Raw genomic sequence first — 18,053 nt, forward strand, 5'->3', positions numbered from 1 at the left:
AACCATTTCTTCAAATACCGAACGATGAACCTTGAAAAAATATTTGCAAACATAGAAGACCCAAAATGAGCTGTATATAAAGTAGATATTGTGGCTGCGAGTGGAGGGGCGTTTAGGACAACGTTACATTACAGTTAAGACATTTTCCTGAATTAGTCCAACAATAGTTTAGTTATTAAACAAGTTTGGACTATAATGTTTATATCTCAAGCAGTATTTAACGAATCAAGAAAGGGATATTTTTTTTTTTTTTTTTTTGCAAATAGAAACATAATGAATATAAGAATGTGTATGGAATTTACTCCTAATTTATTTCAAGCAAAATAAGTCATAAGGGAAGTGACAACATTTTAAGCGCTAACGGGATAAGATATCCAGCAAGGCGCATGGAATAACTACTCTTATTTTTGAATAATGTCAGAAACAAATGTTTTTAAAATAAACGACTCTGTTTAAGATTCCGTATCTGGGTCGAGACCCGTGAACCAGGGCATTCTAGGAAAGAGGTCATTAGGAAATACAGTAACTCGCAAAATAATAATCCTAAATATTCAAAGAGACACGACAAGAATTTATTTATTTATTTACAGGAATGGCCTCAAATTATAAACATAAAACTAACAAAATAAAATGATAGCGAAAGGCAGATTAGGAGGTAGAATTTGTGCTAATCCGGAGGTTCTCACATTCTTAAAATATGCAGATGAATTAGAAGATAAGAGGAGAAAGAGCCATGACATAATGATTGTGTCAACTTGAAGTCATTAACCACACAACACAATGCCTTAAATTAAATTTAAAGATAAGTCTCTTAAGTTAAGAAATCCACGTGGTATTTTGTATGAAGAAAACAATGTATGTCTTTTCTTTTAAGGTGAAGCGGTACGGTAGTCAGTCAGGTCAAGGAGGAAACGATGGATGGCAGATTGTTGGCGAAAGTTCGGAGGTTGAAGGTCAAGGTAACAAAGGAGACCTTGGGGGAAACCCGAAAGGACTTTTTGCTAGCTTCAGTGACGTACAACAGCACGATGGATACATAAAAGGAATAATAACCGAAATACCCAAAACAAATTTCCGCTGTACAGATCAGCTCTACGTTCCTGGACTGTACGCTGATGTAGAAGCACAATGTCAGGTAAGATAACATCGCTCATATTTTTAAAATTAAATACAAACAAAACGTGGTTATTTATGTGTTCAATTACTAATGTAACGTATACAGTCACACTACACATCTCATGTTTGAAAAGCAATTTTAAGATGATTCTGTGAGAGTTTTCTAGAGCAGCGTAACTGAAGTGTTGAACATGTGCCGGTGAGCGATGAAACTATAAATATCCAGGGTGGGGGGACGAATTCACTCGAGATCGAAGAAACAGTAAATAAATAATAATAATAAAAAAAAAAAAACAGCTTGAAACACTTTCTATGCTAACTCATTTAAATTAGTAGTCCAGTAGTGAAGAATACGTTCTAATGCGTGTCTTAAATTTATAGAAGCCAAAGGAAAGACGAAAGATTCAGCTGACCTAATTAGAGTTATGTTGAAACATACGTCATTGGACTGTTGACGCATAAATTGGTAGGCACTCTAACACCTGATTAATACGTGATCGAAGGTACCTAGTTTTGGGAATCAAATTTGCTTCATTTTATGGCTTATTAGTGCAACAGTAAACGCCTTAATTATTACTGAAGCAGTTTCTCAAACATGGGACGTGAAACACTTAAAGCACTTAATTTGAATTACGCCAATTTCGCTTACCTATGCATAGCCTATTCGAAGACAGCAACAGACTATTGGTCATTGTCGAAAATGCATAATAACGCAGAGGGCATCTGGATAAGCGCCATACGTTGGAAACATCAGTCAGTTAAAAAAGTCGTCAAATTAACACGCATCAAACGATTTTAATGCACCATGAAAAAACAAAGAAAGGCAACTTTCAAAGGCTGACACGAGCTTACGCGAAATATCATGGAGAAATGGCTGATGAACACTTGACGCCAAAGTTTTGCAAGTTCTCGATGCCATTCAAACTTAACGTCTGATTGATGGGATGAGCGGTGGAGAGTTTGGGCGAGTTGATTAAGTTTTCTTAACTGTTCCAATGGAGTTTTAAATGTTAAGATTATTTCAGGTAAAGAGATCAGATCTTCGTTTTTTAGAAGGTGAGCTTTTTGCACAAAATATATAAGTTTTTTTTTTTTTTTTTTTTTTTTTGCGAAAAGTAAGATAGAATTGGGTTTTACGAGGATCGAAGTTAGTTAGGTTATCCAATTCCCTTTGGAGAATAATTTAATAATCCTCACTTAATGGAGTGTTAGTGACTTAAAAACAAAATGTGTGTATATATATATATATATATATACATACACACATTTTGTTTTTAAGTATATATATATTTTAAGTATATATATATATTTTAACTATATATATATATATATATATATACTATATATAGACAGACACACTGCCATTTAGGCATAAAGAAAGTTTCGTAATCAAAGATTACAAAGACATCTTTATCTCAATGTTCGAAATCAGCGTTACGTAAAATTTTCGGACACAGACTCCTTTGATTAAATTAAATTTTCTGTTTATACTCCGGCACGACAACCAAGTTTACAATAAATCGTCAATACCAATATTTATCGTATTGGTAGTCACGCGCTTGAACCCCGGTGACTCAAGGAACGCGTGCTATGCATCCCCGCTCCTGACCACTCGGCTACGTCAGGCCTAGATTTACCGATACACCCTGCCAACTTAAAAAAAAAAAAAAAAAATATATATATATATATATACACACACACACAGTATATTGTATTCTCGATAATAAGAACATTATAATCGATTAAAAAAACCTAATCTACCTATAAAATTTTACTTTCAATATTTCCAAGTACGTGAAAAAAAAATTAAAAATCTGTCCGTCCGTACACAGTCCTCTAGAAAAAAAAAATATCGTTTATATTTTCTTGGCTTCTAGAAATGCTAGAGGAAAAATGTCTAAGCAACTTGCCTTACAAAATTAGTGATAGATGAACGTGTATCTTTCTTTCTTTTTTTTTTTTTTTGTCTATTCAAGTCATTCGTGGATATTGGATCACATTCGCGTGCCACTTCCAGATGAAAGAAGCTGATACAAGGTCTTTCAAAAGTTGCGTAATCCCTATATGAGAGAATGTTTTACTGAATATTGACAACTTATTGAGTACTGGCTGAATATTGAAGGAGTACATCGCATGAATAATAAGAGTTTCAGAGAAATTGGAAGTGACCACCGACTTCCTGCAAGCCCACTGAAGACAAGCCTGCGCATAGGAAACGTGACGCAAAGTCACACGAGTAATGCCAGCGGTGGCCAATGTAAAGTTTCGCTGCAATTTGTCCAAACATCTGGAGCTGTAGGAATGTATAGTTTCCTTTGAGTACCCAACGGAAAATAGACAAGAAGAGCCAAGTCCATGATGGCCCAATATTTGTGCTTATCACACGATGCCGAAAGAACTCAACGAACACCTCTATTGTTGAATTCGCAATACGAGCAGTTACTCCATCATGCTCTAACCATAAATCAAAATTCGCCAATCTCCAAGATGGCGATAAATTCTATAAAATAACATAAAATGGTGTAGATATTACAATGAAATGTGCAACGGCACTTGCTTATACTGAGGTTTTCGTGACTTTTGAAAGAGCCTGTATTTGAAACAGTGAATTCTAAGCGTAGCCTTTTATTAGAACAGGAGAAAATCTCACCGTTATGTGGGTTTCGTTCATAAATCGCATTAGACAGAACGAAGTTCCTGTAAAAAAAAAAACTTCAGTGTTATGTAACGGAATACGAGAAGCGTTAGGTGCCATGAGCTGTAGGCATCAGTTTTTTTTTTTTTTTTTTTTGTAGTTGAGTACATTCTAAATCTGGTTGTTGGAAAAAAAAAATCCGAGTAGTTTCCTGCGTTAAAAATATGCAACCTTTGCTTGAAGCCAACTAACTCACCCAGCTTGTGATAAAAGCTCATAAAAATTCCTCGTGCCATTGATGAGATTCAAACTTCAGCCTTTAAAAGCTGGTAGGGGAGGACGGTAATCGTAACCAATGTACTACTCACGAGCAGGGCTCCCACTCCTGGGTTTTTCCACCCAGATCTGGGTTTTTTGATTCTCATCTGGGTTGATAGGTTTTTTTCACAAAAATATCTCATTATCTGGGTTTTTTCGGTAATTTTTAATTTTAAGTCAATTTATTTTTATTTCTTGTAAATACAATAAAATTTAATACATTTAATAACAGTTTACAATTCTCTTAATTTTACATTCTAACAATAGTGATCATAATTTGTAATATCTCAAGTGCTTGTACAAAATACTACAAATGTAAAAGGATTTCAAAGTTTTCGCAGGATTCTACACTATGAAATTACGCTTACATGTTCATACATGTAAGCATACAGGATCGTGTTACTAACATGTATGCGCAGCCTATTGAGCAGGCGGAAGGCGGTCTTTACTGCACAGTCTTTCGTGATCGTTCGTGGTATTATTGCATTATTTGGGGTGATTTTTACATTTATGCGTGTACTACATACAGTGATATAATAAATTTAAATTGTAGTGACTATTTCTATTTTATGTTAATGGATTAGTGATTTATTTTTTATTTTATAGAACATTTTAAATAAGATAACTGCTAATTAGCCATACCCACAAATTGCCACAATGTCTGAAACTTGTTCTCTACAGAGAAAGATGAGTAAACGGTGGTATACTCAAACTTTTAGAAATGAATGGTTAAAAGATCCGGAATTAAAGGATCGGTTGAAAGAAGACAGTAATGAAAAAGGTGCGTCTTACTGTATTTGTTGTGATATGAAATTAAAGAATGCCAATAAATCGATGTTACTAGCGCATAAAAATACAGTTAAACATAAAAAAAGTGCAAATATTGCTAAGACAAGTTCAACGTTAGACACGTTCTTCACAAAACGTAAACCTACGGAGAATGAAGAAGTAGCAAAGGCAGAGTTAACAATTGCTGCACTCATTTCTGAGCATAATATTCCATTTGCGCAATGTGATCACCATATAGAAGCATGTAAGAAAGAATTTCATGATAGCAATATTGCAAAACAAGTTCAGATGAAGGCCACTAAAGTCTCTTATCTTATACAAGATGGCATAGCCTATCATGAAAAAATATACATTTCTAACATATGCAGAAACAACAAGTTTTCAATGATAATAGATGAAAGTACAGATTTATCTTTATCGCAAGTTCTAGCTGTTGTTAGTTATTTTGATATTCAAAAACTTGATGTTGTAGATGTGTTACTTGACACTGTTTGTGTCGAAAATGGTACTTCAGAAGGGCTTTATCAAGCTGTAAGAGATCTTTTCATAGAAAAAAAAAACATTCAAATAAGTAATCTCGTTGGCTTTGATAGTGATAATTGTGCCACTATGATGGGTACTAAGAGTGGGTTCCAGTCATTGCTAAAAAAGGATGTACCATCAGTATTTATAATGGGATGTGCTAGTCATTCAGTCAAGGTACTACCATCATATCCAGAAATATTTATAAAAGATATCTCTTGTTATTTTTCACGTAGTAGTAAAAGATTAAACGAGTTCAAAATGATTCAAGATATTGTAGATAATGCTAAGCATGAAATCCCCAAATTAGCACAAATACGTTGGTTATCCCGTGGCAATGTAATAAAAATTATTAGTCAGCAGTGGGATGCGTTAGTTCTTTATTTTCAGTCTCAATCAAAAATTGACAAAATCGATGGTGCAGTGAATATTTACAATACTATGATCACCAAAGCATATGTTGTTGTTTTTAGGATATGTACTGAGAAAATAAACTGCCTGAATATTGAATTTCAATCTGAGCATTTCAGATTGCACTTACTTCATTCAATGGTTTCAACTGAGTATAAAAATATTCTTAGTTTTTTCATAAAAGAAGTCATTACTTCGTGCAAGCTGGTTGAAATTAATCCAAGCAATGCAATAAATCATAAGCCTCTAAATAAAATATTTGGGAGGCCGTTGTATAGCCTTATTAAATTCACCACCACTTGGTGACAGTGAAAGCAGGTTTAAAAATGATTGTTTAAAATTTCTTGTTGAACTTTGTATGGAAATCAGAAAAATATTTCCTCTAAATGATGATGGAATTATTGCCAGTCTCAATGTTCTTTACCCAGCAGTGATACATGATCGTGCCAATTCGCCATCCTCAATTTTCCATTTAGCAATGCAGTTCCCTCACCTTGTTTCTGAAGACAACCTAGATCTTCTAGATGATGAATGGAGATCATTTCGTTTAAATCAAGATTTAGATTTCTCTTACAAACCAATCCCTGAGTTTTGGTATCTGTTACGTAATATAAAAGATGGCTTTAATAATTCTAAATATGAGATTTTATCTAACTTTATGACCAGTCTAACTATTTTACCTCACTCTTCGGCAAGCGTAGAAAGAATCTTCTCCCAAGTAAACCATATAAAAACAAAAGCCACAAACTCCCTTAAACCAGAAACTGTGAAAAATCGACTAATGGCAAAACAGGCGATAAATAGATCTAATCAAAATTGCTATACATGGAAACCTAAATCAGAATTGGTAAAAGAAGTCATACAAGGAACTTGTCATAAAAGATACGAAGAACGTTTGAAAAAATGAAAGAACTTCAAAAAATACATGTGGAGGGAACTGAATGGGATGAAAATTCTGATTACAATTAAATAAAAGATATTTTTGCATGGTAAGTTTTATCTTATTTGTGTTGCTATACTATATGATGAAAACTAGGTTTTTTTTGGGTTTATTTAAGTTGCAATCTAAGTTTTTTTAAAATTTGTGAGTGGGAGCCCTGCTCACGAGGACCTTAAACGGAATATGAATATTAAAGAATCATGTTTTAGCAAGCAAGTACATTTTCCTTACTAAACACAATTCTTAAATTTAGGTGATGCACATTAATCATTTTTTATTCATATAAGTTACTTTATTGTTATTTGGCACTACCACAAATTATTATTTATATCATATCACAATAAACAAGCTCGAAAATTAATAAAAATTCAACAGTATTTTCATCGAAAGTTTGTTTGGGAATCAGGTCAAACACATTAACGACTCAAAATATCCCTTCCTCTATTCGTTATCCCAAAATAACTTAAATAAATATCACTGTCCAAATTTTGATTTTGTCGAAATGAATATAAACTAAATAAATAAATAAAAACGTTATATTTGGACTTCGGAAACACTTTAATGCGCCATTCTGTTGGCCCCACAAAACACAGTTTGCTCTATTAAAATCTAGGTTTAATACGGTGTTTTAAAATCTGATACGTAAACCACTGCTGTGGATTTTCACTTGACGTTTCAGAATTTTTAACAACACAGTACCATTAATATGTTATGTAACAGCGCTGTTTGAAAAGTAAGGTAATAGATGATTTTACGAAAACACAGTTTAATCATAAAACAGTGAAATAACACGCAAATGAAAACATACTAGTGCACTACGACGCAAATTCAGGGACAATCTCATTCAAACAGGTTTCGCCGACCGGGCTAGCCGGATGGGTAAAGTACTTGCCTAGAAACCCAAAGGTATGAGGTATATTGAGGGTCTAGCGGCTCCTGGTATTTCTCCCATCTCCGCGAATGTTCTATGTATCGGTGACAGTGCCCTGTCAAAGCCAGAGATTTAGAAATGTGTGGGTCATGAGTAGTGTTATATGTTGTGCCCATTGTTTATCCGGCTTATTGGCCGCCAGGCCCCTAATGGGACCCAACGTTGCCCATACGTCGCCACGTGGAGGCTAGCCGGGTGTTACCATTGAGTCAATTGTACTCTGGCAGGTCCTGCCACTTACTTTTCTGGGATTTTAGTGGCTAGGACCTAAAATAAAATTGGAACGACAGCGGTTGATTTTAGTTCACTTACATTAAAGCGCTAATATGGGGTTTGACGCTGAAGGCCTGTTTCTGAAGTGCCTAAAAGGTTGGGCGAAATTTTTTTTGGTGTATTTTAAATTTGGACGTGTAGGGCTATACACTGTGCAAGAGAAAGTGCTGGGGGGGTGAAATAGGAAGAAGAGGGTCGATAGGGTAGGTGACCCCCAAAGGTCGCGGGTTCGAATCCCGCCTCGGACTTGGATCAAAGTACTGCAAAAAAACCTTGGGAGGTGCATTATTGCCACAGAAGCCGATGCGCCAACAACTAACAAAAACAAAAACAAAAAAAAAAAAATCAAACAGGTTTCAGCGCGCCATTTAATTTCGTCCTTGTCACTGAATCCGCTCCCTGCCTTTGATGTTATTTCAAAGGCTCGATCGGAATAAACTCAGAAGAGGTCAGGTTATTGGTGGATGGCAAAGAACCTGCAATCCCCATCGTGGAAACCATGTTGCCTGTGGCCTGATTTTTTACAACCTTGTTTTAACTGATTGTCCCTCGTTAGCATATACTCTATGCATGATGCGTCTGTTGTCCCTCTGCATGTAATAACTCGGCTCCTATTGAATAGTTTGCAAAATTTTATATTCAGACCTTTTAGAAAGATTTATTATTCTAAAAAAAATCATTATTTCAAATTTCATTAAAAGCGGATCAATAGAAATCCGACAATTATTATTTCTTTGTCAGTCCGTCCGGTTGGACAAAGGATTTAAATGAAAATCCTTTTCCTTGAAATAAAGAGAAGGTTTTCGACATACCAAAATTTTACTAATTTGTCATCACGTTCACAGTATGAAAATATCGCATAAAAAAAAGCGATAGTATGCAAAATTTGCGAAGAGTAACTATTTTAACTATTAGCATTTTAAGTATCGATACCCAAAGGAAAAGTCACATAATTAATTTTTTGCGGCCCTCTACGCGAGAATAAGGGCTGCAAAAATTTTGACTGTTCTCGAATGCTCATTTTTGTCTTGTTAGAAAAAGCTCTTATCAGAACTTTTAAATATCCATTTAAAATAAAAAGGTGAACTAGTTTGATTTGTCATACGTTTGTGCATTATTAAATCCAGCAGTCAGTCCTTTAAACCTGCGTGTGAACTTCTGTATAATTTATCCCCTTCACCAAAACCTGAAAGGAACATTATGCTTCACACAAGTATAATTCATCCTCCATATATTTTTCTTCTTAGATGATTTCTGTTGGCCTCGTTATTTAATCTCTGGAAACACCGAGCATTTCAACAGCAAACACTGATAAACACCCCATTCATATTCCTCTAAATAAGTATCTCCACCTAACTATCCTCAACCAGTCCTCCATTCTCCCAACTAGCAATTTAGCCATCGCCATATGCAATAACTTGCCAAACAGCTTGTTGCCTGTCATATTAACGAATGCATTCCTTCCAAATATATCTGGGTCACGTCCATTATTCATACACACATAGTCGTCACTCCTTCGGGAAAGCATCAGTAAGTCAGTCGTGCATAGCCAACCTTGAATAATACCGTACCGGCTACATTTCTCAAGATTATCAAACACCAGAGTTTAATAGAACCTCATTCCAATCTTTCAGAATCGTTTCTTCCTTAATCAAGGTTTGGAATATATTTGCTGTGATCTGCATAATGTCTTATTTTGCTCTTGCAGATGAGACTCAGTTCCCAGAACAGTGCATTAAGTTTCTATAATTCGCTATAGCGGATATATTTTACGTCATTTTTCCTTATTTGGAGAGCCATGAAATCCTTAATTGGTGTTTTTCAATTGCTTACAGCAGTGTTTTTATTTCTTCATCACTAAAGACAAAAATAGCACTGTACTTTTAGGAACAGGGATTGCCCTCCAAGTAAGGCTGTTATGATAGTAGTTTGTTTGAAGTGCATTATTAAAACAATATTTAAGTGATCGATGACACGAAAATATTGATTAACGAAATTGTTATTGGACTTCCTCGCATTACATAATGACCATGGCAAGAAGCCTCATTCATCACAAACGACAACATTTTACCACTGCGACTGGCGAGGAATTTTTTTTTCTTTCTTGCGTCCATCTTTAAATGTGTACAACATTATTTATAGAGTTAAGAATTATGCCGGTTTTCTAGTGTGCAGATATTAGTAAAAAGTTGCTTTGAATATCAACTGAACGATATCTGGACACGAATTTTGAAAACTGGAAGTGGTTTGATTCCTGGATCTCACATGGTTGGATTGTTACCTCTTCGGCTTCGTCAGTTATCAGTTTTATCATCAGAGAATTAATAGTAAAATATAGTTTTAATAATTTGGCGTAGTGCGCAGTTTCACTCTGTATAATATTTGATACTTGAAGCACAATGGCCAAAGAGATTTGATATGAGATTTAAGATGACTACAGCTTTTATTCATGTCATATTACAAGACGACCACAGCTTACTGGTCACGTGACACGGTTATCACAAAATACCTATATCAGTAGGAAAGCGACTTCCGCTTCTTTTCGTAGTCATCTCTCACTTCCTTATTTCCCCACACTCAGTGACTAGTCCTAATATGCAGCGCTCATTATACCTCATTAAGTTCAAAGTACACGAATTTATATGCTTTTAAAATTATAAAATTAATTTTTTTAAGCAATATTGTATTTTACTGAAAAATAACAGCAGTTTACAATTTCTTTCGTACTACACTTGAATGTGTCTTGTTATCTGTAATAAATATATTGCATTGATAGATTTCCGAACAGCTTTTCCAAACTGAAAAAAACGTTAGGCAACAATGCTCTGAACATTAAGCAGTTATTCAATTAGTTATTTGTAAACTTTAAAAATTATTCAGACGATTTATGAAGAGAATTAATAGTTCTTTTTATGAAGAGAATTAATAGTAAAATACTTCAGCGTCATGCAATTTTGAAACTAAACAATGCTCTAGAGACAGCAAAGTGTTGTGATAATAACAGCAAATGCGAATAAAGATAATAGAAAAGTTAATAATGGGAGGATACAATTTGCTTTCTTTTCATCATACAGAATAACCAATATTGGAAGGGCAGAACAGAATCATAATTAGCGAGATTCCGCTTGCAAAGAACATAGGCCAATATACTTTCTTTTTTCCTATCGTACAAGATGAAAAATCTTTTTAAAATGAAGTTTGTTAGGTATACTGTTAATAATGTGAGATCAGTTTCTTTTTCAATAATTGTCCAGCATTTTTGGGTTGGGTTCGGTAATAATACATCAATAAAATACAACAATAATAACACATTATTATTATTATTATACTGTTGTTATAATAATAGTGGGTTTGTGTTCCCCAAAGCCAATACTGTAATAATAATAACTAGGGGGCTTCGCCCCCTGCTCCCCAACCCACGCGCACGCTTTTCCTACGTTAAATGTAGAGGTATGACGGAGTAAATCAAATCTTTTCTACGTAAAAGACACACCTGTCAAAACGCACTGATCGATATCCCATCAGGAAATGACCTATGTAATTATATTTACCTATGTATTGGTAGTGACGTAATTGTCTCCCCCACTTGTACCACGTGACTCACATCCCTCTTCTCCCATTGGCTATCCCCCACCACGTGGCATTCTCAAGGTGGAATAAATATCACTATGTAATTATTTACCTGCGTTTACATAAGTCACTTAGGAAATGGCCTTTTGCTTCAGGTTCCAATCCGAAAGAGCAGGACTAAAATATTTACAAACTATACAAATTTTAAAATATTTACAAATATACAAACTATATCGGGTCCCTTCATCAGCTGACATTACAATGGAACATCAAATGATGCCTGCCGTGGCCATGTATTACACAGTAAACCACGTGCACAAGGTTGGTGAACGTTATGGAGGCAGTCGTCTTTCAATGCGTTCCACGTACGCGCTCTACATTGTCAACAACAAGTGTCTGATTCTGCACAGTAACCCATTTGTGTGCCTTACATTTAACGTTCACCAACCTCGCACCTGTGCTTCACTGTCTAATACACGATCACACCCGGCATCATTTGATGCTCCATTGTAACGTTTTTTGTATATTAATGTCAACTAATGAAGGGACCCGTCATCCCGTTATGTAGTAGAGGTATGATTGTAAATACTTCAGTATTCTTTAAATATTTAAAAGTATTTTGTAAATATTTTAGTTTTTCGTAAATATTGCATTTGTATAGTTTTGATGCACTGGTCGAAATCTAATCAAGAAATGACCTATGTAATTATTTACCTGCGCATTTGTACTGACGTAATTGCATCACGTTCTTCTCCCATTGGCTGGAGTAAATATCACTAGGAAGAAAACGTTTTTAATGTATAGAGAGATAATAATAATAATGTATTAGGGAATAAAAATCCAAATTGAGCAGTTTATAGATTAATCGTAGATGAATTAAAGGATGTGCTGGATAAAAAAGACTTATTAACAATGTTCATCAGTAGTAGCATAATAATATTATTAACCTGATAAGTTATTGTGCCAATATTTATTAACTTTGTATAATATGAGTAGGCGTCCTGTCAAAATACCCATATTTAAAACGCTACTTTTTCCGATGAATTACGTTTCCTGCTATGCAGTGTGGGCTAGGCAGATGGAAGGTACGGCGGCAAATTGCAGAGAGGAATCACTCCGATTTACTGGTACAATATAAGCAGGCAGGTACCGGCAGTATTTTGATATGAGGGATGTTTTCGTGGTGCTCTTTTGGAGCCCCATACTCCTGCACCGCATTCCGAATGCTAAAAAGTACTCATCCATTATGTCTGATTAGGTATTCGCTTTCATAGTGTCTGCCCGGATAGCACAGTTGTGTCACAGCAAGATAATAATCCCTGCCAGATTGCTGGTTTTGTTCGAGAGTGATTTCCCGCTGCCATCTCGGCAGCCGAATTCGCAGGATATTAATCCCATAAAACATCTCTAGGATTAAATAGATTGACAGATCTGGCGTTTGGTTCTTCCACCACCGATTACAATCGGTGGTGGAAGATCCGGTGATAATTATTACAGATCTAAGGGACGATATGGTACAACATACTTCTTGCAACGTTCAGATGTCTTACAGAGTCCATATTTCACTATGCGGCTGCGGTCCTGGCGACAAGAGGAGGACATACCTACTATTAGGTAAGTGGTCATAGTGTTTTGACTGGAGAGTGTATTATCGAGAAATTCTCGGGCAGTGAGGCTAATATTGTGCTGGAGAACCACATTCGAACCATATCACGAACCACATTTGATGACATGTTTACCATAGAACTCTTTCCAGCAATGCAGGCAGTTCCTCCTCCAAAAAATATCTGCAGTTTTAGCCATTGAACGTGGATGGCAGAAAAATGGGCCAATCGCTAATGATACCAACTCAAATGTTCCAAATAAACAGCTGCTGAGGCTGGATGATAACATGAGGATTTTCACGTTGGTGATTGTGTTGAAACTTCTTAATAGCATCTCTTGTGCACTGTGATTCATCAGTGAAAATGTACAAAGACGAAAAGAAGATTTAGTACGCTTTTGCAGGTCATTGACAAAATACGACTGATGAATGGAAATCAACTTGTGAGATGGCCCTCACTCGCTGCGCGTGATAAGGGGAGATTTGCTGCTCATGAAAAATTTTACATACATTTGAATGTGAAACAGCTCATACGGTTGTGTTATATTTCTCTTTCTGGTCCCAGAAACCTCCACCTTCGCGTACTCCATCTGTTCCTCTAAAACAGGTGTTCTTCCAGTTCTAGTTCTCCAATCAGCGGTAACTGGCGAAAAGGATTCGTTCTTTCGAATAGGCTGACGGTTGGATGCAAAAGTATCCTCGGCTGGACATTGATTTTGCCGGAAGCTTTCCCGGTAGAGAGGCTGAGCTTCACTGCTGTTCGCATTCGCTCTTCCATAAGCAAAATGAATCTCTGCAATTTCAAGTTATATTCGCGGTCAAGGTATAATAAATTAACACGCGGGTTAAAAATTGACAACAGGAATATTAATTCACTTACAGGTAACTCCGGAAAACAGATAAACAGAACAACCCACAACTCATTTTAAGAACAGTTGCCTCAGCCAGGAGTAGATGGATATTCATACAAAAATTCTCCTGCATGTATTGTGACGTCAGACATGAAAATGATTCAGATTTAGCTCTTGTTCATTGACACGCTTACTCCTTCGCTTTATGAAAAAAATAAATAAATAAACAAGATGGTTGGTTGTTGTAGGGTTTTAAGCGAATCAGAAAAATTTGGCTGTATTGCGCAGTATATAAATGTCTGTAAATTGCGTGTGTTCCGTTGTCAATTTGCTACACGTAAAACCCGAGTTTTTGAGAAGGAAAAAACTCTCGTGGCTGAGTTAGTCGGTCTGCTACCCTGAGACCGACTAACTTAGCCCAAAAAGACCCATAAAAATTCCTCTCGTTATTGGCGGAATTCGAACTCAAGTCTGTTTCACCGGGTATGGGGAGAAGGGCAATCATATCAACTGTGCTACCCACGAGAGTAGCATATCCTCCTATCCTCCATCACTTGGAAGGGATGCGTTTCTGGACCTATGTCCATGTGAATTTTTTTTTTTTTTTTATTTCATCGGTATGTTCAGATGAACACACTCAAAATCTTTAAGTGACTTTTCAAAAACACCCAGCATAAGGAAAATTTAGAAATAAACGCCTTGTAGATTACAGTAAGTAGTATTTTAAATACATATTTTTCTAAGTATTTCTATTTCGTATCTAAATTTTTAAGTATTCTCTATTTTTCTTTATTGCTATTATATTCAATGTTATTTTGCAGGTGTATCACGTGTGTTTCGACGCCAGGAAAGAAAGCTTCAGATGCGGAGAAGGGACTATTTTTAATCAAAGGATACTGGCTTGCGATCATTGGTACAATGTAAAATGCGACGAGTCTCCAAATTATTACGGTTTAAATGAAAAACTTAGTAGAGATCCTTCTCCTCCAGGATCGCAATTCATTCAGAAACCTGCTTATCAACCGCAAGTGAACGTACCCCGTCAGCCTCAGATAAAACCACCATCTTTTCAACCCTCTACGAGTCACATACGAGACCAGGGACCATACAAACCAATCCGCGTTCCTCCTAGCTTACCAACCAAGCAATCATATCCAGATAAAGATTATCAAATAAAGCCTCCATCTTTCCCACAACCACAGCAAAACGAAAATGTAAAAGGAGTTCCGCAATATCCTCCGCCTCCTCCTCCTCCACCACCACCTCCTCAGCACCTACCAGAAAGAGTAAGACTTCCGTCTCTTCCTCAATCACAAATCAAGCCTCAGTCGTTCCCTCCAAGACAGCCTTCTCCTCCAGATGCAAATATCAAGGGTTCAGTATACCAACCTCCACCTGTCAGGCAACCACCTCCACACGTACCTATCAGGCAACCACCTCCACACGTACCTATCAGGCAACCACCTCCACCCGTACCAGTCAGGCAACCAGCTCCACACGTACCTGTCAGACAACCTCCACGTCAACCATCCCAAAAAGTAAAGCAGCCGGTCTTTCCACCTGCAGAACCACAAAGACAAATTGATGCAAATATTAAAGCTGGCCCGATATATCAGCCTCCACCTCAACTACCTCCTCGACAAACGTTCCCTCCAGTTCAAGATCCATCCCACCCAGATTATAACATTAAAGGGGGTCCATCATATCCTCCCCCTTCTCTTCCTCCTCCACCTGTACGTCAACCACCATCTCGCCCCTCTCAGCCCATCAAACAAACATATCCTCCGATCCAACGACCAAGTTATCCCAGTTCTAATGTGAAAGCTGAGCCTCAACGTGTTAGACAACCCTCAGTTCCAGTCAAACAACCAGCTTTTCCTCCGTCTCGCCCTGATGCAAATATCAAAGGTGGTTCTATCTATCAGCCTCCTAGTCATCCTGCACCATCAAGACAGCCACCCAGTTTTCCTGCGCCGCCTCCTCGAACCAGGCAACCACCTCGACAGCCACCATCGTACCCTTCGCCATCAGCAAAGCAGCCTGCTTTCCCACCTGTTCAACAGCAGATTCATCCTGGTACAGATATCAAAGGTGGCGATAGATATGAACGTGTTCAAACCCCAACCTATCCAGTCCGATCAACACAAGTCAAACAGCCCCCACACCACCCATCCCAGCCAATCCGTCATCCTGACGCAAGCATTAAAGGAGTGTACGAGCGTCCGTTACCTCCCAGTTACCCTTCGCCACCCCCACCCAGAAAACCCTCATCTCAAATCAAGCAACATACATTCCCTCCAATTGACCCCTCGAGTCATCCTAATGCAAATATCAAGGGAAGTACGGGATACCGTCCTCAACCTCCAAGTTATCCTGCACCACCACCGACTCGACAAGTGAAACCAGTATCTTACCCTGCGCGTCCATCAAGTCATTCGGATATTAATATAAATGCTCACCAGCCATCCCCAAGCCATCCACTAGTTGAAACGCATCAGAGGCAGATATCTTATCCACAGCAGAAGGAATACCAACCCCAAATACCTCAGCACCAAACATTCCCTAAACCAGGTTACCGACAGCCTTCTTATTCCTCGGTCCAGGCACAGAAAGTAGTATCTTCCGCTAGACAAGCAAGTTATCCTAATGCTGGTAGTAAAGCAGTCATTCCCCAGCTGCAACCCCCGAGCTATCCAACTCATTCACAACAAGGATTCTATCAAGGATCACGAAGTCCTCAAGCAGATACGCGCCGGTATGTTTTTCCACCGTACCAGGATCCTGATCCCAGTCATCCAAATGCAAATCTTAAAGGAGGGCCAGGATATCGTCCTCTGGAACCTTACTCCGTCCCCGAGCCGAAACGTCAAGGATTTAGCGTACCACTGGTAGCTCAGCAATCGGTGGTAGTATCATCAGCATACAAAGAGCAACAGTCAAGTGAACTGGCATCTAAATACAACGGACAACCGGGTTCCTACCCCAAACCTGAATTTTACCATACTAACTACTCTACTGGATTTAGCGGTCCTGGCTACCAACGTAAATATTCCGATACAGAGGCAGGAAGGACTTCTCAACTAGGTTTAACTTCGTCTCAACAAACTAACAGCGGATCCCAGTCGGTGGGAGATGTGAACGACCCTCACCAAGAAGCAGAGTCCTTTGCCATTGCCCCTGCTCAAGCGCAAGTTGTGGGCAAAAGTGGAGAATGATGATGAGAATGGATACTCAGGAAGTGTCCCGCTGCATGACAAGAACACCTTTGTGGAGATATAACCGGACTGATAAAAGCTGGTGTGAAAACTGTGGTCGCACAATTTTTTCCTTGTCTGTGCCAGAAGTAATAATGCTGGTAGTTTCGTTTGTAACATGAGATTGGCAAATGTACATACTGTTTTCTAAAAAAATTGATGAATTTCATTAAAGCGTCTTTGTGTTTCTACTTAACCATCACAACTCAATACACTTGAGCATTTTCATCGTGCTTACACTCCAAAAACTTTTGATAATGAATTAAGTGTAGTTTGTATGGTGTATACTCGCATTATTTATCACAATAGGAAAAGCATCTTCAATGTTTTTCGAACTGATTTGTACGTATCGAAAGATATACTATGAACCCGAAACGTAAGAAAAGTACTTCGAGTTTAGAATAAGTGTTCTGAGTTACATATAGTAGAAAATCTTCCGATGGGGAAGAAGTTTTTTCACTAAACGTTAGTAATCTCACTGCCCCTGAACCTAAAGCAGGGAATCCTCCCATCCTTTCCTTTTCAAGTACGCGATAAATATTAATCGAGATTTAATGAAAAAGGATAGTCTTATATTCGTAGTTTCATCCGGCTGTTAATTTTTGCAGATATTTTTGATAAGTACGGACTTATGGGAAAACTTATTTCTTCCATATGAAAATAATCAACCATCTACATGCTCAAACACATATTGTGATCCTATGTTCTGTCCTTTTTTTGTGAAACTGGGCATGAATTAGTTCCCTCATACGAACCTCTTTTAATAATTTCAAAGCGTGAAAACAAATTCATGTGAAACAAGACTGGATCAAATACATACTTGATATCGTCGCTCAAGTT

At 37.3% G+C, this 18,053-nt stretch overlaps 1 protein-coding gene across 1 annotated transcript in view; it reads left to right on the forward strand.

The window, feature by feature from the left end:
- The window catches only part of LOC150088226 (uncharacterized), a 71,459-nt gene extending 54,096 nt beyond the window's left edge, over positions 1-17,363 (forward strand). The window contains exons 4-5 of the mRNA XM_090369396.1: positions 875-1,135; positions 14,781-17,363. Of these exons, the coding sequence (XP_090225522.1) occupies positions 875-1,135; positions 14,781-17,174 (2,655 nt within the window). The 3' untranslated portion in view covers positions 17,175-17,363. The remainder of the gene's footprint in view (positions 1-874; positions 1,136-14,780) is intronic.
- The last annotated feature ends 690 nt before the right edge of the window (positions 17,364-18,053 follow it).

This window comes from Mastigoproctus giganteus, chromosome 3, assembly GCF_048544385.1.
Source record: "Mastigoproctus giganteus isolate SK-2022 chromosome 3, ASM4854438v1, whole genome shotgun sequence".
Lineage (NCBI taxonomy): Eukaryota > Metazoa > Arthropoda > Arachnida > Uropygi > Thelyphonidae > Mastigoproctus > Mastigoproctus giganteus.